The sequence below is a fragment of the Scleropages formosus genome, chromosome 18 (genome assembly GCF_900964775.1).
Source record: "Scleropages formosus chromosome 18, fSclFor1.1, whole genome shotgun sequence".
Classification (NCBI taxonomy): Eukaryota; Metazoa; Chordata; class Actinopteri; order Osteoglossiformes; family Osteoglossidae; genus Scleropages; species Scleropages formosus.
This window is the reverse complement of record NC_041823.1, coordinates 18,620,929-18,644,516: the sequence shown is the minus strand read 5'-3', so window position 1 is coordinate 18,644,516 and position 23,588 is coordinate 18,620,929. Positions and strand designations below refer to the sequence as shown.

General features: G+C 40.7%; 3 protein-coding genes across 8 annotated transcripts; 1 reads left to right on the top strand and 2 right to left on the bottom strand.

Annotated features, from left to right (window-relative positions):
- Positions 1-1,645: 1,645 nt before the first annotated feature.
- Positions 1,646-6,296, bottom strand: ube2s (ubiquitin-conjugating enzyme E2S). 2 transcript variants are annotated; one of them, XM_018736220.2, is made up of 4 exons: positions 6,208-6,296; positions 2,916-3,063; positions 2,217-2,407; positions 1,646-2,056 (listed from the first exon to the last, which is right to left on the bottom strand). In XM_018736220.2, the coding sequence occupies exons 1-4, from the start codon at positions 6,268-6,270 to the stop codon at positions 1,685-1,687; spliced, it is 774 nt and encodes a 257-aa protein (XP_018591736.1). In that variant the 5' UTR covers positions 6,271-6,296; the 3' UTR covers positions 1,646-1,684. The 2 variants fall into 2 exon arrangements, with proteins under 2 accessions (XP_018591736.1, XP_018591744.1); XM_018736228.2 differs by lacking the exon at positions 6,208-6,296 and adding an exon at positions 3,745-4,155.
- Positions 6,297-6,493: 197 nt separating this feature from the next.
- josd2 (Josephin domain containing 2) lies at positions 6,494-9,568 on the top strand. Of its 4 annotated transcripts, none has more exons than XM_018736367.2 (5): positions 6,494-6,631; positions 7,009-7,135; positions 7,884-8,009; positions 8,519-8,713; positions 8,952-9,568. In XM_018736367.2, the coding sequence occupies exons 2-5, from the start codon at positions 7,014-7,016 to the stop codon at positions 9,061-9,063; spliced, it is 555 nt and encodes a 184-aa protein (XP_018591883.1). In that variant the 5' UTR covers positions 6,494-6,631; positions 7,009-7,013; the 3' UTR covers positions 9,064-9,568. The 4 variants fall into 4 exon arrangements, with proteins under 4 accessions (XP_018591883.1, XP_018591873.1, XP_018591892.1 ...); XM_018736357.2 differs by having other exon boundaries at positions 6,494-6,649; XM_018736376.2 differs by having other exon boundaries at positions 6,494-6,793.
- Positions 9,332-22,418, bottom strand: ttyh1 (tweety family member 1). Of its 2 annotated transcripts, none has more exons than XM_018735815.2 (15): positions 21,889-22,418; positions 20,388-20,523; positions 18,476-18,705; positions 17,384-17,495; positions 16,862-17,205; positions 15,294-15,389; positions 15,062-15,134; positions 14,232-14,307; positions 14,085-14,140; positions 13,846-13,938; positions 13,659-13,751; positions 12,804-12,943; positions 12,047-12,214; positions 10,927-11,005; positions 9,332-10,606 (listed from the first exon to the last, which is right to left on the bottom strand). In XM_018735815.2, the coding sequence occupies exons 2-15, from the start codon at positions 20,511-20,513 to the stop codon at positions 10,523-10,525; spliced, it is 1,770 nt and encodes a 589-aa protein (XP_018591331.1). In that variant the 5' UTR covers positions 20,514-20,523; positions 21,889-22,418; the 3' UTR covers positions 9,332-10,522. The 2 variants fall into 2 exon arrangements, with proteins under 2 accessions (XP_018591331.1, XP_018591341.1); XM_018735825.2 differs by having other exon boundaries at positions 12,154-12,214.
- Between the last annotated feature and the right edge of the window lie 1,170 nt (positions 22,419-23,588).

The following is a 23,588-nucleotide window of genomic DNA, read 5'->3' as shown; positions in this document are numbered from 1 at the left end:
ATCTTAACAAATGAGTGAAATCTAACATCCATTAGCTTCCCTAACATTTCTTCCAAACCTACTGAACAGATTTCCTAAAACTGGCAAGATGCAGTATTGAAGTTTGATGACCAAAAAAAAAAAAAAAAAGCCAACTGAAATCATTACAGAGTGTGAATTGCAGAAGAGCAGCTCATCCCTAGAGACAAAACGTTCCATTGCAGTACTGATTGAATCCGTTTTCCACCTCAAAGGACTACAACCGAGAAAGCAACTTGAAGGGGGGGGGGGGCAAAAAAAAAAAAAAAAAAAAGGCTAGAAATACTTCCTCTTACTACAGTAAGACTGAACACAAAAGAGGCAGGGAGGGGCATGAAATTCCAGCTGCTTATTTTGATAACAAGCAACTGAAAAAAGTACAGCACATTTTCCCTTTATGATACTTTTATTAATTTAAATAACTTAGAGATAAAAGGAGAAAAACTCGCAACCTTCCTGCCACTTTTCTTCTCAATAAAATGCCTCAAACATGTTTGAGAACTAACAAGCATTCCCGAAAACACTTAAGTGTAGCAGGAAACATGCCACCAAACCAATGCCAAAAATCACAATACAATTAAATGCGCTGAACTCAAATCCGCACTGAATATTTTACCTAAATGTTGGGTTTGGCTGCAAAATCATACACGTCAAAATGAATTTTGACCAAATGTAGCTCGATTGGGCTTCAGTACATTCAATGATACCAGACATTAAGCATTTCACAATCTGGTGGCTAGGTTTAAAATCCTCTTTAGAAATACAGGGCTATAAAAATTAACAGTGAGGGAGAGACATAAATAGAAAAGTGGAAAAAAAAACATCTTAATAGTAAAATTGACCAAAACCTGAAACTCACTCCCTTTAGTCAACAGCTTAACATAATATGTAAATTCTAAACAGAGAATAGATTCTAGCCTGAGTTTGGCAAAGAATATGACTTTCTACACTAACTTCCACAGACAAACATTCAAATGAATTGATCAGCAGCCATCTAAACTCAACCTTCTCTTTTGTGCCAGGGACTTTTCCCCAAGGAATTTTCTTCTTTCCTTAAGTACTACATCTAGCTGCAATCCTCCTATCTGCTCACATTTAAATGGAAAACCACTGAGACCAAAATTCAGAATTCAATTTACACATTTTTGAAGCGAGCAAATCCACAAGAAACTTCTTTCTCAAAGTATTTTTTTTGTACATGTTTCAATTGAAATACAAAAAACACCCATCAGATGCTTAATTTTCACCAAAAGATAACTGGCTGCACCATACATTGCTTTCTCTCAGCAAGGTAGCACTGTCAGCGATATTGAAGTATTCCTTCAGTGTTTTATTCTCAGAAGTATGTATATTTCTTTCATGAGAAAAACAAATTTTCAGATGGAGAAAATGGATTGAATGCCTTAAAAATGAATAGTTTGTTATTGCATCCAACACTCTAGACAATATTTGCACGAGTGGATTGTAATGAAGATGTATAAGACAATATAATGGAAAAGACCCTGAGACGGGGTAAAGGGACAGCTAAACAGGAGGACAGAGCCACGATGGAAAGCTGAAGGCAATAATCTGTTCACTTATACATACATTCATACAAACACACACACACACACACACACACACACACACACACACACACACACACACACACACACAAAATCCACTGTTAGAGTCGCCTTAAAGCTCTTTTCTTATCAGTCTTCTTTTTTGCAACAACATTACTGTTACCACTACTACTGCTGCTGCCACCACTACTACTGCTGCTGCCACCACTTGCTCCATGGCTAATGGTGCCAGTTGAACCTGACCCCACCCCAGCGGCCCTTTTATTCGGGTCACCAGCATGTTTTTTGGGCTGGGGACCATCACCAGGTTCTTGAGGTCCACCTGAGGTTCCCCCAGGCGTGCCCATGGCGTGGATTTCTGTGAGGAGCCGGGCACGAGAAGCATATTCTGCATAGTCCTCAAGTAGCAAGCGTCCAGCTTCTTCATTAAGAGCAGATTCAGGATTGGGGTGAATCAGTAGGCACTTGATTGTCTGAGAAGGCAAGAAAAGATCAAATCAGGCAAACCTGATAAAAACAAAGGGCCAATTTTTGCTATAAGAAAGGTGTTAAAAGCTCTCAAGATCAGGAATACACAAGTGCAGACAAATCAATAAAAGCAGCAGTAGGTCAATATAGTCAAAAATCTCTTACAAGTAAAACATGTCTGAGGCCCAGCTCTGCTCTCCAGTCCCTCTTCAGAACATTGACACAGATTTCACCCTTATGGCCCACGTTGGGATGAAAAATCTTGGTCAAGAAGTATCCCTTGGGTGGTGCAGCTGGGAAATCTTTTCCAAGAACCAAGCGCATCCTGAACACCCCACCAGCAAATGGCGTTCCTTCTTTATGGGGAAGAAGGAAATATTTGCAGTTATCAGTAAAAAGAAACACTGACAAATGCAATTTAAAATTATCCTCCCACCCAGATTTGCAGCATTTTATTCAATACACTTTACATCTTCAAAGGGAAAGCATGGGCTCCTCTGAAACTCTTCGCCAAATGCTTTCTTTAAACACTACATGCACACATGATAGCAGAAAAACTTGCAGACCTTCAGCAAGCCGATACGCTGTGTGGCAGCCTATATTACTACCCAGCAGAATCATCACCACTTATTAAAATAATTACACTTGTGAGCGTAGAACACCACATTATAGTTGGACGAGCAACTCAGGATCAATAGCGGCACTTATTTTTAACCCATTATCTTCACTACATCATTCTAAAAACAAGTAACATTACTAGTTAACATTGAGTCATCCTGTGATGGCTAAAGATAATTCATGTATGGACATAAGCAAGCACTGCCATAAGGGCTTCTGCAGAATACAGCAAAATCTGTATAGTACCTGGACCCTCTATAGCTGTGTGCAGCTCTGTGATGTCTTCTTCACTGGGATAGATCTTGATACCCTCAGGAGGGTCAGCAGCCAAAGCAGTGACCTCCTTGTACACGAGGCGCAGAACCTGAGGTGGCAGGTTCTCCACATTGGAGTTCTTCAAGCAAAGACAAAACAAGTTCTAAGCAAAGTGGAGGAACTGCTGGAAAGGAGTTTTAACAGCCACAAAACCACGAACCCGTAAAAATAAGAGAAATTACTCGGTCAAGCGCATCAAAATGTAAGGGATGCGATGTGTAACGTATGCGGTATTGCATTTATAACCACCACGCAGTATTTCCTAACTCCCATCAGCAGGACAGGTCCTTTTGCGGAGCACTGGGACAAGCAGCGGCACCATATCACTCACAGGTGCCGTGATGGAAGCTCCGTCCATCAGTACCAGCAGTCATCCTAACAGAAACGAGCGATTTGTCCTTGGTTGGTTCCCTACTACTGCTGTTAGTGTTAGCAGATTAACTCGCCGTCACCGACACGACACGAGTAACTCGGGCAGGTACAGGACACGCGTTCATTTTTAACCCTAATCTTCCTCGGTAGTAATTAATAATATCCTACAAGGCTAACGGCTGGAAACTTTGCCGTCTTTTCTCGGTAGACCGCTCGCTCCATCCAACATTTAACCCAACTACACAAAAATTAAGAAAAACAAACATAACAGTTTTCAGAAGGGAGTTAGGCGACGGTTTCACACAAGTCACGGACTTAGTTATTACGTCTTAACCGACACAGTGTTAATACTTCGTTGCAAAAACTAGCATTAGAAGATGTAACTTACCATTTTTCAGAGACAGTTTGAATACAGTAACCGACGATCTGCCAGACGACGCAAGTTAGCTGGCTAGCTAACCTAACGACACAAACGCTAGCTATGACAGACAGAGCTACTCTCCTCTTTAACACACACTTCTAGTTGCAGTTTTGATAAAAGGGATACCTACAACATAAAAACAAAATGAGTGTATATTAGTCAGCCAGCTTAAACAAAATTTGGAAGCTAGAGAACTGGGCTTCCAAATATGTCAGTAGCAGTGGAACTAGCTAGCGCAGCTACAACCGTCAAGCTTGGAATCTGAATAGAAGCGCCACTATAGTTTAAATTACGGGTTGGTTCACCTGCTTAAACAAAAATTTCTTAAATAAAGTCTCCCAACAAAATAAAAAAATATATATGTTCCCCGTTCTCTCTCTTTATTTACTCATTTATTTATTAATTTTTTTAAATTTAAATGGTTTCCTCCCCCCCCCTCAAATACTAGCTAGTGGGATGCTAACTGTCCGGTTGGCTACGGCCCGTTTCTGCAATTTGCGTTGACACAGGAACAAAAATACGGATGGACAACATGAATGATAGTCGCTACAGCCAATCGGTACTTCATAAATGTACTGCGTCACGAACGGAGTAACTGACCCACCAATCATCTATGAAATAGAGACCATTGGCCTTGAACTCGTCAAGCTCACGAACGAACCAGAATGGAGAATGTAAAAAATGCTAGCAACCGATAGGCGCATTTGAATAAATCGAGCCCGCCCATTCTGGAGGCTGACGCTATTCACTCGCTCATTCAGTAGTGTTCACTTACTTACTCGCTCACTCAGTAGTAATTAGCGATTGTCTTTATGTAGGTCCGGAGACTATAGGCTGAGTAGAATACACTGCAGACTGAATCGTCGTCCTAGCCGTTAGAACGAATAATCAGTGCTATGCGAGTTGTTTGTCACTGTAACGTCATCTAGGAACTGGGGTTCTCCGCTAGAGAAAACTTAAACTCACGGGCATTGCTTAAAGAAATGTAATTACGTTTCATAATATGTAAATATAGGGATATTTAGAAGAGTTCGCATATATTTAATAATAAATAAAATTTTTGGAAACGTTACATATACATAGGTGACTACCATTCTGATCCGTTCGAGGTTTTACATTTATATTTACTGATTTAGCTGACTTTTTATCAAAGTGACATTCAGTGTGAAGCTTCCAATTGATTACCCATTTATACAGTTGGGTATGTTTTTAATGAACTAATTTTAGATATACTGGGAAGTGTAGTTTAGTCACTATATCGGATGATATCTAGTTTATTTTTTATCAACCGCTTGTCTTATGCAGGGCCACGGTGGTGCAGTTGCATTCCTCAATTTAAGGTTACTAATTTCTTATGAAATGTGACCTCATAAACCTGCATTTTCATTTTATTGCATTTTATTTTATGTTAGCGGTCAATGCAGCATTTAAAAAAAAAATGAATTTTCAGGTAGTTTAATCATGTATTCATGTATGTGTAAAGGCAGGGTTCTACATGATTGAGGTCTTTCTATTCTAATGCACGCATTGAACGGAGGCACAGTATTTTGAAACGGGTTGATAAGGAAAACAACCGCACACGCTTCTACGAAAAAGACCGTAAAAGCTTATCCTTCATCCGTCACCCTCGCGCTGTCACATTGACCAATCAGAAAATTATTCAATTTATGTCACAACCAAAATAGCAGATTCATCATTTCAGAGATATTACAAGCGTCGTAATATGAATTCAATTAATTAAACAAATTTTTACAGTTTGAATGCTGTTACATGTATTTCGGATCTTTAGTAGCCGTGATGTTTGGTTTTTAGAACCTGGAAAGAAACCGCTGATCAATGCTATTTGCACTTTTACAGGAAGTAAATTTGCTCACCTTGTTGTTATTTCTCAATGTTATCAGTTACTGGATTTGTTGGATAATAAATCTGAATAGCGTTCACGCTTTATCAGATTTCGTACATGTGCTGACATGATAAAACATGTTCCTTATCTACTATTGTTAGCATAGAATAATAAATGGTAATTTAATTAATTGTTAATCGTGGATCGAAATCTGGGTCATCATGGCACACATACTGTAACTACACGATCGGAGAAAGCCCGAGGCAAATATCAAACCACAATATGCGACGCCGAGTGCAGTCGCACACACACTCACAGGGTGGGCTTTCGTTTCATGCCAAGGAGGTAACTTTCACGCAGGACATGATTTTAGAACTGTCTATAGAATGTAATCTTTTAACGGATCAGTGTGAATTCTTGCAACACCCTCCCCCAGGGTTACCTGGCTAGCGTCGCCGAACTAACTGCTGTCAGTCTCGATTGCTTATAGCTACTCTCTATTTTACATTATTGACCCCAGAGGGCAGCACATTTCATTGGCATAGCGGTTACCGCTGCGGGATTGAATCTGGGATTGATCAAATTACCCGAATTTCAGAACGGGTTCTCACGTGCTTCCGTGAGTTTACTCCGGGTGTTCTGGATTTCATCAAAAAGAAAAAAGAAACATAGTAACAATCACATTTTCGAGAGTTGCGTTTGGTTTTTCCCATTGTTAATTTAAACGCTCCAAATAAGTAACCCGTCGTCACACGCTGCGCATGTAGCTGTGATTGGCTGAGGTGTGCGGCGTTGAAGATTTCGACCAATCAGCGGAAGCCGAGAGGGAAGCGGCAGAACCCGTTTCCCGTTCTATTGCGCCCAAGAGGCGTGAACATGGTACAATAACAAGTCCACTTCCGGGTTTGTCCCATAGCGCTACTGAAGCAAATCGCAACATTCTGTTTCTGGAAAGCAATACGACTCTACGAAGATCGATATCCACGCTAGTCCTAGCTAAGCGTGATGTTTGTAGGTGTCAGCGTGCAAGTATGACGGATTTGAATTTCATTTAAATAACACTGACTTTGCTGGCTAGCTGGCTGCAGCTAGCAGCAGGGAATTCGCAGCGGCTCCGCACGCCGTGCGGTATTTGACAGACGTGCTACTACTGCAACTGCCAACAGTTTCATTGTGAGAATTAGTATGGCAACAACAGTCGAGCATGTTCTAGAACATCACTCTGTTGTCTTTTATTACCACAATGCCCTGCCCTGGCAGTGGGTTCCGTTTGTACCGCAGAGGTAGACGTGTAAGAGCTGCAGTGAGTTAGTGGCGTGAAAATCCAACCACCGGCTTTAGAGCTCAGGTCTGAAAAAAATGGTCATTGCTCATTTTTTGCTTTCCAGGGACGATGAGCGAAGGAGAGATTTTCCATGAGAAGCAGAGACTGGAGCTGTGCGCCATCCATGCCCTCAACAACGTGCTTCAGGAGCGAGTGTTCACCAAGGAGACGGCCGACGACATCTGCAAGCGGTGAGCGCGGCGCGGGGCGGCGCGCGCCTCCTCGCAGCCGCCACAAACAAAGAGACACGTGCGTCGAAAGCACGTGTGTCCTTTCGGGGAGTGTGGAGCGGAGCGGAGCGGAGCGGAGCAGTTCCGCGCGTGATCCTACAGTCAACGCTGTTGCATGAGGTCGCGTTGTTCCAGCTGCGGTACCCTCCTCCTCAAGGCACTAACCCTTAACTGATGGATGACTATGCCGTCCAGTGGATGAAAGCGATCACAACTGTCAGTCTTGATTCTTACAAGTTCATTTAACTGACACTTTTTCCCAATGGCTTTCCTTTAAGCTACTTTTTAAAAGATTTACCCGTTTATACACTTGGCTACTTTTTACAACTGCAATTCAGGGTTAGTGCCTTGATTAAGGCTACTGCAGCTGGAGGTGGGATTTGAACCCGGGTCCTTTGACTTCAGGGTTAAGCAGCAAAATAACAAATACTGAAGTATACAAAGGGTTCTTTCTCATTACTGTTTACGGGTTTGTTTATACTGTATTTGCCATCCCATACTTCTAATTGATCCCACCTACAGAATATTATTTATTGCCCGGTTCGTTGTTGTTGGATAACCATCCCATCCACGGCACAAACCCAAATATTAGGTCATATAGTCATGTTCCGAATTCTCCGCAATTGGCCTATATGGAAATATCACCCCACCTCTCTCACTGCATTAGTGTTGATAAAATGTTTTTTGTTTATTGCTGCCTCTTTCATAGCCTGGCTCCGCAGTGTGTTGTGAACCCTCATCGCTCAGTGTTAGGGACAGGTAACTATGATGTCAACGTCATCATGGCTGCGCTGCAGAGTCGGGGACTGGCTGCAGTGTGGTGGGACAAGCGGAGGTCAGACTCAAACTTATCACTTGTATTTTACATTTCTGACTGATAATTTAACAATTGCTGTTATTCATTGATAGTTTTATTTTGTTTGTCCCAGTAATTCTTTTATTAGTAATGCTTAACTGCAATTTCATCAGCTACAAAGAACTTCATACTAAGCAATGTTTCCATTTACGTTCCATTACACGTGTTGTAACTTACAGCAGGTAGCTTAGTGGTTAGAGCTGCTGCCTTCGGATCCAGGGGCTGCCGTTCGAATCCCACCTACTTCTGTAGTGCCCTTGAGCAAGGTACCTACCCTAAATTGCTCCAGTAAATATTACCGAGCTGTATACATGGGTGAATCATTGTAAGTAGCCTAACATTGTGTGTCACTTTGAAGAAAAGCATCAACTCAATGAATAAATGTCATGAATTCCAGCAGGCAGTTATATTGGAAAGAGTACTGGAACTCTAGTGGTAGCAAATTACTATTTTCTTTTTCTTTCTGCCCCTTTTCCTCATTCTGCCAGGTCAATAGAGTGTTTATGTGCAAACAAAGTGCAGGGCTTCATCTTGAATGTTCCATCACGGGTATCTCTGGGAATGGTTTCTCTCCCTCTCCGACGGAGACATTGGCTTGCAGTCAGACAAGTCAGTGGAACATACTACAATCTTGATTCTAAACTCAAGAATCCCGTTTGCATCGGAGGTGAAGCTGAACTTCGGTGAGAATAGAGCTGAGGCTGGAAAAAGCAGGCCATCAGTTGGAAACTGGAGTAGAGAGAAGTTGTTAAGGGGAATAGGAATTATAATGCAAAGATAATGTTTTCATGTTAACTTGAATGTTCAAATATTATATCTTTTATTCATAAAGACCCATGTCTTCAGAGAGGTTCAGAGATGCTGATAATACATAGGCAATAACAGAAGTACTGAAGTTTTCTCTGTCTTTCCTTCACTCAGTACCTTTCTCAGTGAGCAACTGTCTCAGGATCTATCAGAAATGCTCCTTGTTGTCCAAAGGGATGTGGAAGAGGATGGGACCTGGCTGACCTCTGATGACCGAAAGAAATGACTCCTCAGGGACAAGACTATTTTATTCAGGATGGAACTCTAAACTCCAGTTGACAAAAATGCATTTCAAACATTTTATAACAGAACCACTTTTGAAGGCACAATATAGGTGATGAAAGATTTATAAAGTTGCACAAAAATGTAGAAGTGAAATCCCAGAGAGAGTTGAAAACAGCAAGATGGTGATAACTAACCCTTCCATTAAAAACTGTTACAGATAATCCTTATAGTGTCCAGGTCTTTGCTACAGTAGCATTAACCGCTGTTTGTTTTTGTCTGTTGATGCATCTATGCAGAGCGCTGTTAATGTACATGCAAAGAAATCTTTATTTTATCCATCTATGCACAGAAGTGCAATGTACCCACCGGACATTGCACAAGTTTCAGTAATTGTCTGTAGGTCTCCGTACCCATCCTACTATGCATTTTACAGCAAATGAGAGGTCTTTCACACACTCACTTGGGCTCAGAGGAAACACAAACAATAAACAAATATTTATATGAAATTATGTCTCTGTTTGGCTTATTTAATGTAGGGCAATGATAATCCATTAATTAATCAAAAAAGATTTGCGACCTCCACATTTTCCATGACATTTTATTATTTTTTATAATATTCTGGAGTGAAAAAGGATGTCATTCAAAAGGAGCATTAATACAATATAAACTCAGTTTAAGGATCAACACGGTTGATGGCAGTGGGGTTAAGTGCAATCTCCAACACAAGATATAATAGAGAACATTGCAAACACAGACACCACAGAGCTCTGTTCTGTTTCTCTTACAGCTTATGCCACTGCATCGCATACTTAGTAGTCATAGTGCTATTTTTTTTTTTTTTAGCAGTTGTACACTAGTTCCCCACTTAGTCAGCTGAAAGACTGCATGCTTTTCTCCACAACTGAAAGTTATAAGTGAGAGCCATCATGGTCATTAATGTATGAACAAAATGTTCAGTGTAAGAAATTGTACATTATGTTGTATTGCCTGCAGAAGTAAGAAAAAAAGTATGAGCATCAAGTGAGGAAACTACAAACTGGTAACACTGAAAACGTGTCATTGTTTCTATGTTTCTGGCCTTCTACCACACTATAAAAACATAAGTCATCTGGTGGTACATTAACAAATATAGAACTACAAGTAACGTCACTACCATTAGGTCTGTAGGTGATCCAGAGAGACAGACTAGGACATAAAATAGTCACTTCAATACAGTGAAAGCATTAATGGCTAGTAAATCCCTGATTCCCCTATTTACACTGGCTCTCTGGAAAAAAAAATATGTCCAATATTCATTAATAAGCAGATGATTTAATAAATTACATAAATTCTATCAGTGATCAATGGTAATGACGTTACTAATTTGCTTCATCAATAGTGATCAATCTGTTTAAATCAAAAAAGTTTCAGTTTTTGTGAAAACTAGATACATTTGCTCTACTCTCTATACATAAAAATAATTAGTGCGAATACAGGTTACTTGAGTGGGCAGGGTTTGGGGTCGACTGACTTCCCCCGTAAGCAGTCATCATGCTGGGAGAGTACTGTCCATTCAAGGGTCCATCAGGTTGTGCATCGACATGGGAAATTAAAAAGTAAAAATACATTATTCATCCATAGATCTTTTTTGAAATATAACTGAATACAAACCATCTGTGATATCAGTGTAGAAATGTACCCCAACACAAGATGTGTTGGCCAGTGAAATAAGAAATTCTGTGCGCTGTTACAGGTAGTGTTTCGGTTACTGAATCTACAAAATATTTAATCAGTAACCTTGTGTCATAAGTAATATGTTTTCACTAATGGCTATTATGCTGATGCTATCAAAAATAAGAATGGTAAATCAACAAGAGGAACTCACAGAAGGGGGCGGGGTTTGCCTGTCAATCAACGGGAGACTCTCATAACCAGGGTTGCCATTGGAGGAAACGTTTGGAGTCCTGCAGAGAGACAAAAAGAGAGCAGGGAACACAAGGGGACACGTGGTGTGATGGGATGACAAAGAGAGAAAGGAGAGGAAAAAATAGCATAAAAGGAACAAAGGAGAGAAGAGAGATTACATTGGGAAGAAAAAGAGAAAGAGAACAAGAGTGTGATTAACAGTGACTTTAACTTTATCCCATGAGAGAAAATGGAATGTAAAACATGTAATTACATAGCATGGCAGTATAAGCTCAGTGATATTAATGATGAGAGCAAGAGGTGGTAAGGGTGTCCTTTACAAAAATACAGACTAACAGGGCATGTGAAGTTTCTAGGGACAGCAGAAAACAGGAAATAAAACTGTGGACGAGATAAATTTTCTATTGGCTTGAAGATCATGGATCATTAGTACAAGAAATGAGATGGTGCAAGATTGGTAGGGTGATGGGCTGGGGTGCCTGAAGTAGTTTACCTACATAAAATTGTATACTGGACCTTCGGAATATTATTAATGTGTCTGAGTGGCCAATCTATGCCTGTCTTTAACTGAAAGACAGACAAATAGACAGACACGCAGACAGACAGACTTCCTGAGCTGCATCTGTTTCCCTGTCTATACTGCACATGAACCCGTCTGTGTGTCTGTCTGTGTGTGTTTGTAATTGTTAGGCTGTGCATCAGAATATAACCTGTGAGTAAAATAAGTATTAAAATCAGTGTTTATTACACATTTAGTTGGGTGTTAATGCAGATTAGAGAATACTTCTAATTAACGTTACATTTCTGCCTCTGTTAGCAAATCAGTGTTATTTAAAAGTTATGGTCTGCATATTCCATTTTATGATTTAGCGTTTCTCATCTCATACGTCCTTCATCTACAACTTCTATCATCTGTTTTATGGCTCACAGGAGTTCCCATGGTTATTGCCACAATTACTGCGCTAATGCTCACAGTTGCTCCATCTGTGGATGACAGTGTGCTTTACATTGTGTTAGTGGATTAGTTTGTGAGGCTGTGGCACTGTCTGTCTGTCTGTGTGTCTGTGTGTGTTACTCACGGGAGGGGCGGCGCGCTGGAAAACGGGGGAGTCCAGCCGGCCCCTTGGTAACTATAGAAGGCGGGGAGAGCCCCACGCTGAGAGCCCATGGCCGTCTGTCTACGTGCCTGATGGGAAGTGAAGGGGTCCTCGCTCTCACTGTCGGAGTCTTCGTATTCTTCTAAATCACTGCTCCAGCAAATGAGAGCACATATGACTGGTTAAGCATGCTCAGAGGGCTGGCTGTCTAGGGTAAAATAAATTACTTCCTTTACCGATGTAAATAAAATGTTATTCTCATTCATTTTATAGTATTTCCTAAGCTCTAAAAGACCATAACCATCTTGTCAAGAGATTTTGCTTTCAAATCCTCACATGACACAGAATCACATGATGACGTCAACAGGATCACAGGACAATACCGATCATTTTGTTTTAAGACATTGTTTTGTGTGTAAATTTATGGGCAAATAAAGCAAGTTTCACAGTTCATTCCCCTGGAAACTTCTGAAAAAAACTGAAATGAAACACAGTCGTCATTACTGTTTTGAATGTCATTACGGTAAATTGATACAGCGACAGTATCTATGGATAACACTGCACATGTTTAGGTGATGTCTAGCTCCTCTCTTCCTTACTGAGAGAAGTTTGCTAGGCGAAATGTGATTGGTAGAATTCAGATGTTTAAAGCAAGCCCATACCAGGCACAAAGGTAATGGCAGAGAAGAAAAAAGAAGTACTACGTAATAATAACACAGCGAGTCACAGCAATACTCACCTGGGGAAGCTTCTCCAAGCCCCAGGCAAAGAGCAGAGAATGGCAGTGAAGGCAAGAGCAGAGAGGAAGGAGTACAGGGAGAGATAGAGCAATCCTTCCATTCCATCATAGCACAGGCCCTTCAGGGAATCTACATAGTCCTTTGGACAAATGCAAAACAGAAGTGTCCTACTGCTGTCCAACAACCTGCATATATCCCAAAGAAAGTCCCCCCCCCCCAATACCTTCATGACTTGCAAGATATTAAAAAATGTCCCTTAAGCTTTTTCACTGGCATGTAACCCCATAATCTAAGTACAAAGTATTTGAACATTTCTAACTTGTGCAAGGTAACAGAATTCATTCTAATGAAGTTATACTGACTGCTGTGTGGACACTCAAAAACACCTGCACAAGGTTTTACTATGAGCAAAAGAATGAGCATGCCAGACATTGATCTTTACGTGTCACAAAAACGGTATGAATATGAAAATAAAATGTAGCTAATCAGAGCCTTATTCAGCACATTTTCACTTTGCATTGAGGGTGAAGCTTCAGTCTCCTTCCATGTGATAAATTAATGATTTTTCATGGTCTTTTCAGCAGATATTGAAGTACCAGGATGTACACAGCTGACCGGTTCTTGTCTGTGCCCTTCGCGACATATCATTAAAGTGCAGACAAATATCTGAGTGCTTCACAAACACAGACACATAGCTGCCATAGAGCCTCCCTTCCTTCTGTTTTATTTTACAGTTTTATGTTGTGAAGAGTCCTCTCTATGTCCTTTAGCTGAGTTATATATCACCAGATGCTGATAAATGGTCGCTGTCATAGCTTTGTTTTGTAACTGTATGGTCAAGCATTGTTTGTTACCTTATTAAGTCCTCTGCAGTTGAGCAGAGCCACAAGCTGATGAAAGTTCCCCTCTGTTGCATTAAGGATCTCCTGAACCTCCCTGAGAGGCCTCTGTTCAGTGAGGGGACAGACCAGGTTTCAATGAATAAGGATGCCAGATTGTTTTGCGATATGTGACTCTGCATATGGAGTCGCCACGACCTACCTCTGCTTTGGGGATTTGGGGTAGCGCCTCTCGTTCAAGGCTGGAGAGATGTGTGTGAATACTGGACAGTGCTCTCTGAGACTGAGTAAGGAGCTAATGCAAGTTAAACAGAAGGACTAGTTAACGCACACAACTAACAGTAATTAGGCTACTTTAATCTGAAGAGACAAAAGGAAAGAGCATCCTCAGATTCTCATCTGTCAAATTCATAATGTACTTGTAGTGTGCCTGTAAAGTACCTGTTGGAAAGGGCTGTTCATTCGTCTGTTGCAGGTCAGGTAATAATCCAGTATTTCTGATTTCAAGAGGTAGAAGGTAATTAATTAACAGTACAATTAAGACAACTGCAGCGAATAAATCATTTACAATATTGCAAAACAGATTACCTGAACTGGTTCCAGAATTAAAATGAGTGGAGTTCAGAACAAAGGTGTTGGGATCAGAACAGAAATCACTGACGGCCTGACAGTGAAAAACAGAGAGAGGGAGAGGAGGCAGAGATATGGAGAGAGTGCAAGAGAAAAAGATGTTCATTGGCTATAGACACGCTGACCGACTGACACACTTAGCATCCGACTGACACAGATTATAATTGATTTACCGAACGACTTCCATTGGCCCACTGTTATTCCTTTCCATTGTGCACACTGTTCTGAAAGGTGCTAAAATGCATTTGGAATCAGAGCGACATGAGGAAGGATATCAATGCTCTTCAGAGTGGAGACGGGCCAAGTGTGACGGTACAGCTGCAGAATTGTTTCCTGTCACTGGCTGAAGACAGTGGCGCTCTGTGCACGGACAGGCTCTGACATCTCTTCCTAGCTCCCAACAACACTGCGCCCCTTCACTCTTGTCCTCCTTTTTCACGCAACCACGGGAGTCCCAGCACTGACTTCCCTCTGTCACACTGGCAGTCCCTGGACTTATGTCGGTTAACAGCTCACTCAGCCTTCTTCTAAATTTAATTGGTCCTAAAGACTCATCCTCTCATGACACTTGCTGTTTTTTACTCTTCCCTCTCTCACTCTCTGACAATAACACTTCCCTCTTTCACACAACAATATCACACTGGGCGACCCCATCTCTTTTTGACTTGATCAGCAGCCCTGCCAATGGGTTCTGCTCAGCAGCACAGAACATTGGGCCCCTATTCTCTCCATTCCCCTCCCTCCATCTGCTCCCTTGCTTCCTTGCTGGTTGTTGCTAAGCTACTCACCACGACTGTAGCAGTCTCCAGCCCCAGGGAGCCCCAACTTAGGAACAAGGCCAGCCATGCCAACACAGTCATCCTGAAAGCACAACACAGCCATTATCCTCACACGCTACATCATTGTATCAGCAGCGTCCTCCACTTTTACTGAGTACACGGAGTAACAGCTGCGGCATTCATTAATAATATACAATCCCGTTTTTCATTGTAAATTCGTTCAATACACTTTTCTACTCACAATATAAGAAGCCATCGTGCCTGCTTGGCCAGTCCCAGTAGAATGAATAGACACACTACAAGGTCCAGCAACAACAGCAATACATAAGACAGCCACCTGAATAAGATGAACAGAGTTAAAAAAAAAAAAAAAAAAAAAACAGCATGGTGAAACATACAGGGGATGAACAAAACAGCTGAAAAACTGTATGAAAACAGACAAACTTTTAATTAACTCAGTTACAATAGCAAAGACTGCTCTAAAGTGGCATGAAAACAAACAGTTAGTTCAGGTGCATCAGTCGTAAAACTACAAAGTTATTTAAAATGGCGAAGCGAACACCGTCAAAAATCATGACACCTTGAGCCAGACAAGGGAAAATATCTGACAAGTGGAACAGAGGTTGCAAGTTGAAATTCGCTGACAGAGAGAGACACAATTAATAGGACAGTTGATAAAACCAAATTCAGGCTAAAAATTAATACAACATATCCAACACCACTGTGACCCAGTGTCAACAAAACTGCATATTGAGAGTTTCAAAAATGTATGGATGGGCTGTAATTTTGAAATCACTGTTGAAAATTGCATTGAATTAATGAGCTCAAAAGCTGGACTCTTGAGCAGTGAAAAGGTAATATGGTAATTTAGCTGTCTTTCACCCTTTCTTACACATGGGGTACAATTATGCACGGAGAAAACCACAGAGTTTCTGCAAATCACAGTTGCTCTAATGGTGGATGGCAGGACGGTATTGGCAGAAATCCTTTGTTAAATCAACGGGACTACTTATTGCTCTGTAGAGTAGTACAATGGAGAAAGAATATGAAGCCATTTCAAGCAGCCAGGTAAATCGTATGGTGCAGACACTGTTCCTTCACGGTGTTTCTATATTGTGAGACAAAAACGCCTCTGCACGCAGGGCTAAATTTATAAGCAGTTTCCTGAGCAACAGGAATATTATCATGCCTGATTTAGCTGATGCCTTTGTCCAAGGCAATTTAACATGTTAGATAAGCAACTTCACAAATGATTTATTCATTTATACAACAGTTGGTATTCTTACTGTACCAATTCAGGGTAAGCCCTTTTCCCAAAGGTAATGAAGTAGAAGCAGGGTTGTGAACCAGGAGCCTCTAGATTGCTAGGCAACAGTCCTAAATGCTGCAATAACTGGTAGCCCGTTCCTTTTATAGGCTCTCAAATCACTACATCTAAGCACTGAATCTTTAAGGGATATTCCGGAACACAGATTATACAGCAGATTTCCACCTTCTTAGTTCCTGGAAGAACTGGAGGCTTTCCTTCCTGAGCAATGACATACCCAATACACAGTTTAGGACATGCATGACTGTGACACGGAGGTAGGGGATGCTGCTCTGAAGGCAAAGGGTGTCCATTCTCCTTATTAGTTATTTGATATTCATAAATTATTTGCTTTTTTATGTATCCACCCACACCATTTAACTCGTACCCAAAAAGTTCCCGAAGTGTTTATCGAGAGGCAACCCTTTCAAAAACATACACGTGTATTTACCTATCACTAAAGACAATGCAGCTATAAGACACGCCATTTTCACCCTTCTCACCTGTAGTCTTCATTCACCATCAGCGTGTTGGCAGCCCAGCCAGGAGAGAAAGGACCAGGCAGGGGAGAGGTGGGGAGAGGGGCAGGAGGAGAGAGAGATGGAGGCACAGGGGTGACTGGAGGAGAGGCGATGGCACTGCTGCTGTTACCCGCTCCGTTATTCAAGGATGGCACCCCTGAGGGCCGTCCCAGTGTCAGGGAGGAGAGGAGGGCCACCACTGTTTCCGACAGGCGTCTGCAGGTGCGAGTAGATACCAAGAACGGCATGCTGCTACTAAACAGCTCCTCCATGGTGGTCAGGGGCCCTGTGATGGACAGCTGCAGTCCTGTGACAGTGTCTAAAACCTGGAGAGAGGTGGAAAAAAATATCGTCATATGAATCACTGACCAGGTGAGTGGAATCTACACTTAACATCTGTCTAATATCACCTAATAATCTACAGGTAAGGTAATCCACAGCTATTCAAAGTACAGGTGAAGATGGATTCTGGACCTGACAACTCAAATTTTATAGAGTTCTCACCAGGTGATTGACAGAGGCCAGTGTATAATTGGCTGTGAGAAGTGATGATGTCAGCTGATACATCCCATCGTTTGCTTCACTGTTGCCATAGAAACCAATACCGATGGCAACGCTGTTAAAAAAAAAAACAAGATCTTACTCATTTTCCATAAAAATATTGAATGGCACAAGACAGAGTGAAAACTGCCTTTAGACAGAGCAAATTAACGATTTCCGAACAAAATATGGCAGTAAAATGTATTTACAGTTTAATCACTGTAATAATCCAATAATATTCGTACACCAGCCTCTGTGTTATTTAAATGTCCAAAAAGGTTCATTCCAGCTATTTGCTAATACCCCTTAATCCTTTAAAAAAAAATGGTATGGTCCAATCTCTTGCAAAGTATGTGACCCAGATTGGGGGCGGGGGCGGGGGGGGGGGGTACAGAGAGACAGAAAAATAGGAGAGGTGGATATTTAGACATTTGTTTCAATTGTGTTTTAATTAACAAAACATGCAGACAGACAGCCTATGAAAAAGAAAATAAAATTTGGAGATGGCTTCATCATTTGTGCAAAAATAGTATCCCAAGCATAAAAAATGTCTCAATATAGTAACACCATGCCCAATGACAGAGAATCTTGAAAACTTCTTATTTCCACCAAATAATAATCAAATTTGAGTCTTATTAATATGTTTAGGAACATACTGAAACTATTGTTAAGACTTTTTCCAGGACACAATATTTGGCTCTAATTGGGTTTAAATCTGAAAACTAAGATTTCTTTGGGTTTGCGTATTCAGACTTTAAAAAACTCCAGAAAGAGCAGAAAACAAAAATGAAAGCAAGATTGTTCACGCTTTTTCAAAAAGGTGCCGGATCAGTCGTCGCATCTCTTGCACAACGAATTTTTGACATGTCAGGCGTAATCCACGTTTCTTAACATCTCCGCAAGAGATACTAGAAACAGATGAGCCTCAATTCCTAGGACAGCTATAGTAAAGGAGAGTGAAAACAGACTTTCCACCTCGTAACTTCAGTCCAAGAGGACAGCGTTCAGACAGACACCGAAAGGCAAAACGATGAATCCGTGGTATGATCATCTCACCAGCAGATAGTGACAGCAGCTACTGAGACCCAGGTGACACAGCAGATGCCCCGCCCCTTTTTTCCACTATACCCATGTGCCCCGCTGGTATCATCTTCCTCTTCCTCTTCCTCTGAACCCGAACTGCTGTCTCCACGATGACAGCAGCAGTAGTGAATGAGGAAGGAGAGGACAACAAGAAGAGAGAGAACTAGAGCGATGGCTGACAGACTTGACAGAACCAGTAGGGTCTACAAAAGGGGAAAGAGAGAGGGAGAGACGAGAAACATGACATATGTATACTATACATTGGTTCCAGGGTGCAGGAAGCAGGGTACATGGAGGAATGGGCTCAAATATAATCATACATGCCCCAAATTCTGAAATCGAAAGAAGGAAAGAAATGCTGATGAATACACTTTTAAACTAACCACTTACTTGACTGAACTGATCTAAGCGAATATAGTCACACACAGTGGGATTAATACAAAACGTCAGAGTCGGATTTACTGACCAACTTGATATTACAGCCTGAGCACGTTGCTGCCTCTCCATGATGTAATATTCAGACTAAATTTTTGATGCTTCTTCAATCACCATGAATGAGAGTGAAAAAAGGTTTTGAAAATATTTCGGAATCTCGGCTGGTCGCTTATTTTCCAATCATAGTACTACATTACGCACGTCGTTATATTTTATGGGATCCCCCCACACTGTAATACTGTACCACATCCTTTCTGGCCCTGTTGGCTTTTACTTCCCATATTTCCCAACCTTTTTTTCCCACACTTTTCATTTCCCACTTCCTCTTCCCTGTGTTTCCCCTCCCCCTTGCTTTCTTTCTTTCAGTACACACCACTGAATCTCTATTAATAATCTGTGACCTACTTAAATACACTCACTGCCTTCTCTCTCTCTCTCTCTCTCTCTCTCTCTCTCTCTCTCTCTCTCTCTCTCTCTCTCTCTCTCTCCCTCTCTCTTCCCATCCATTCTCCTTTCCTGCTGCCTCTTCCTCTTACTCATTCTCTTTCCCTCTCTCTTACCCCAGGCAATTTTTGTCCTTTATGCATTCCTATTCCTTTCTGCAGATAATGTCCCACTCCCTCTGTGTGTGTGTGTGACAAGTACATCTTCCACATGCAGAAAGCACTGACACAGCACGATGATAAGCAACATTCTCCCTCCATTCTCTATTTATGTAATTAGTACAGTAATTAGTGCTTGTATTGGAAGGATGAAAAATTATGAGCCGCACTCAGAGGAATAAAACACAAATAGTGGGGGACAAATCAGCCTCACTGATTTGCCTCGCGAGCACCTTGTTCCATCTGTGATCTACAAGGTGCCAATTATATCAGCTTTTAAAACCAAGTTTTGTTTAACGACTCCATTTATTCATTCTTGACATTTCAGCTGCACACCTGAACATAGCAAATGGAGAAGATGCAAATGTTTTACAAATTATTTTCTTATGCGCTGCCCTTTATTGGTAATCCAAGGAGCAGAAATTAAGTGCAAGCTCTGATATTAAGGACAGAGAACACAGTGGTTAATAACAGCAGCAATAATAATAATAATAATAATAGGTTCAACACCAATATTTTCTAGTAAGGCTGATGCAGATTTCAGAAAGATGCCTCCTAAAGTTAACATGCTATTATTCTGGCGCAGCACGTAACTAAGAAGAACTCAGGACTGTAACTGTAACAGAAAAATCATACAGTATAATACATATACTGTATGATGATACAGTATTAATAGAGAAGCATAATATAGTAGATTGCAAAGGCTATATTTTCAGTGAAAACCAGGCTATGTTCATGTTTTATTCATTCATATGGAATGGTGGAAGATCCTTTGGCACTTTTGGGTTCTTAAAGCTTTCATCTCCAACAGATAACAGGTAATCCCCTGCGAGCAGATGGGCCCTTACCTGCTGATACTCCCAGCTGTCAGGAGTGAACACGTTGTCACGGCTCTGCAATGTAAGGTCCAAGCGTGGCAGGGCGTGGCATAACCTCACCCACAGAGATGGGGAATAACCAGGAACTGTCGCCATGGTGGTCTCCCTTCAATAAGGCAACATAGGGACCATTAGGGCACTCAGCAGCAGCCCAGGGCCCATGCAAGGGGGAGGTGGTAGTACAGCAGGAAGCTTAACATTGTGCATTCTAATGAAAAGGAATCACTGTACAAATACTGACAAGTTCTAAAATACCCCACGTACAACAACAGGACACAGCGGAACATCAGAACTGACAGTGGGACAAAGTGACTGGAGTGTCTCCTTATATAAACTGATCGGACTAGACTCTTTGTGAGAGAGAGAGGATCATAAATGATACTCATAAAGGATTGACTGACCACTGCAGAGACACAACCCAGTTAGTTCAGGAAATGCCACAACTTAACCACACAAAAAGAAAACTTGTAAATTTAAATCAATATTCAGCTTTCCAGTTTCCGCAGTAACACCAGGGTGAATGCATGAGTCTATATTCTGTTCCGAATTTCTAACATTGAATTGATTACTGTTCTTGCTGTAGGCACAGTGGTGACACCGCTGTATATTATCAATTATGAGCAGTAGAAATGGTTTTTTCAGCATGACTCAAAGAATATAACAACTTACATTTTATTGTGAAATAAAGATTAAACAACAGCAGAGCAATACTGACTGATTAACAGCAAACCTTGTAACTGTTAATTGAACATTACAATTATAAAGGACCGTGTTCAAGCAGAAAAGACCAATTTTTTGTTTGACTTGACATAATGCATTCTGTCAGTTTGTTATCACAAATGATATTCTTGCATAACTGGCAGGCAACTCCTGGAGGAGCAGCGTAGGGTGATGAGATATCACTATATCAAGATCTCGGGGAAAGTAAAATACAGGACATGTATTTTACACATATAGCAAAAAAGCATAGTGTTTTCGAGGGCACTCTTTTCTCAAGAAATCTAAAACAGTGTGTCTTATACATGCTCTTTTACCTTACCGTATTTTAGTTGGTCATTCGCGTTTTCACAGCGAGTTTGAAAAGTTTGGACTGTCACAAGAAATGTGCTTTAAGGACCAGTTTTCCCTACGAGCATGCACAAAACACTTAAATAATTCACATGACTCTTGCTACAAAAGTGCACCACAAAAATGAATTAGGGGTACACTAAAGATTTTTCAATTAGGCATAAGAAACCACACAAAAAATGCATTAAAAAAAAAAACTAACACTGATTTTCCTTCATCAAGACATCTGAATTAAATATTTATCAGTGCAAAAATGAAATAAACAAGTTTTATTATGTAACAAATAATGCATTAAGAGATTTATACTTGAACTTCATTAGCAGCAAGCTTTTAAGGTGCTCACAGTTTCATCACCGTCAACATTGTCACAGAAGCAGACACAATTCTTGGTCCAGCAGCTTACCTTTTATTGCAGCTTTAACAAGTACCTGGGTTCCCGGTCCTTCTTTATTGCAATGTAATAGTTTCCATTCCCTATGCTTCACTGTTCATAAAATTATGTTGCTTTTTTACCATCTTCATGTTCAAAATGGCTATGAGATAGTAGTAAAAAACAGTTAATTAAAAAGATGTATAGATATTTAGAATCACGTTTACGTTGCTGAATCTGAAGCAGTTCTTCAGTCTGGAAAGAGACCCACAAGGAAGGTAGCTGGAATAGAGGAATGTCACACAGTGTTGCTAATTTTACGACAGTACAAGTAATTGTTCAGATCTTTATTTTACTAATTAAGAATCACCCATCCTTCCATTATTGACGAATATAATCTGTTATATCTCTCATGTTGACATGTTGTAGTCCATAACAGCTCAGTGTTATAAATCTTAGCAGAGAGAAAATAAATGTTTTAGGCTTTCCCAGTATTTTGTTATCAAAATAGTTTTAAAATTTACACAAAGATAAAAGACAGAAAAACAACAAAAAAAATTTAAAAATATTGAAAAATCCAAAGTTGATTAAAATTCCTTAGGAAATTCAAAGTATCAAAATAATTCAAATTAATTTTAAAATTGAACATGGCATATTTATCATCAAAATTACTTGCAGTCCAGGTGCTCAGTTATTGAATTACTTATATTATTGTCGCCTTTCCTGTTTCAAGAGGAATGGTTTAGGAGGCAGAGATACATATATATTTAGAGACCCAGAGAGCAGAGTAAGTACACTTAGATGGTTACTGAAGGGGAGAGACAACGGGAAACAGGCGGAAAGAGAGAGGGAGGCAGAAAAGGGGAAAGCGAAACAAAAATCATGAACAGAAAGAGATGGACATTTTCCATACAAACAAGAGGAAAACACCAACATGCGCAAATTCGAACATGAAATTAATTCCTTAGAAATAATGCAAAATAACTTGAGAGCTGCGAGCCCGGAATGAATGATACAACAAAGGAAGGCTGAGACAGAGAGAAACAGAGATGGAATGAGAAAGGCGGAAAAAAGAGTGATGGGAAGACGCTCTCTCCTCCACACCGTGGATGGTCTGACCGAAAAAAAGAGGGATTAAAAAATATACACAAACAGGGTGAGAGAGAGTGAGAACGGGGTGTTTGTGTGTGACTGAGGATGGGAGAAGCGAGATGGAGAGAGAGGGGGTGGCGTTAGATTTTCTGTGTCACAGAGAGAAAGCATGGGGGAGGGGAGGCACGCAGATAATGAGAGTAAAAAAAGGAGAGCACACTAGCTCAGCGTTTGAGAGCCAGAGAGAAAGCGAATATACACTGTTTGCATATTACATACATGTACAGATATCTAAAACATACATACTTAAATCTTAGAAATCGAAACAAAAGCAGTAAGAGCCAATTGTTTAATTCTTGTATGTGCTCACTGAAGCATGACACCGACACCAACTGAGGAGGAGTGAACGCACCTCCTCTGATGTATCTACTGAGTGGCACAATAATTTACCAGTGCATCACTGGATGGGGCACAACCGCTGAGGTTTTAAGAAAAAAAAACATGGTTTCTGCATACCTGAAGAAGTATAATGGCTATAAGCTGCTATGGAAGTTTGTTCACTTTTTTTTTTAACTTTTCATCCTAAAGTATGTGGAAAAGCATTTGCAGCTGGATGTTTTGTTCATCAGGGGTGCGGTGGC

Bases quoted from the DNA above. Each gene is read 5' to 3' on its own strand.
- ube2s (XM_018736220.2), bottom strand. From the start codon at position 6,270: ATGAAATCCAGAACACCCGGAGTAAACTCACGGAAGCACGTGAGAACC. The intron at 3,064-6,207 runs GTAATTTGATCA...CTTTGCTTGAAG, and splicing joins GAACCCGTTCTGAAATTCGG to AACTCCAATGTGGAGAACCT. The intron at 2,408-2,915 runs GTACTATACAGA...TTCCCCATAAAG, and splicing joins CACAGCTATAGAGGGTCCAG to AAGGAACGCCATTTGCTGGT.
- josd2 (XM_018736367.2), top strand. From the start codon at position 7,014: ATGAGCGAAGGAGAGATTTTCCATGAGAAGCAGAGACTGGAGCTGTGC. The intron at 8,010-8,518 runs GTCAGACTCAAA...TCATTCTGCCAG, and splicing joins GTGTGGTGGGACAAGCGGAG to GTCAATAGAGTGTTTATGTG. The intron at 8,714-8,951 runs GTGAGAATAGAG...TCCTTCACTCAG, and splicing joins GGAGGTGAAGCTGAACTTCG to TACCTTTCTCAGTGAGCAAC.
- ttyh1 (XM_018735815.2), bottom strand. From the start codon at position 20,513: ATGGCGACAGTTCCTGGTTATTCCCCATCTCTGTGGGTGAGGTTATGC. The intron at 13,752-13,845 runs GTAGGTCGTGGC...CTCACTGAACAG, and splicing joins CCCAAATCCCCAAAGCAGAG to AGGCCTCTCAGGGAGGTTCA. The intron at 10,607-10,926 runs GTGAGTTCCTCT...TTGAATGGACAG, and splicing joins GGCAAACCCCGCCCCCTTCT to TACTCTCCCAGCATGATGAC.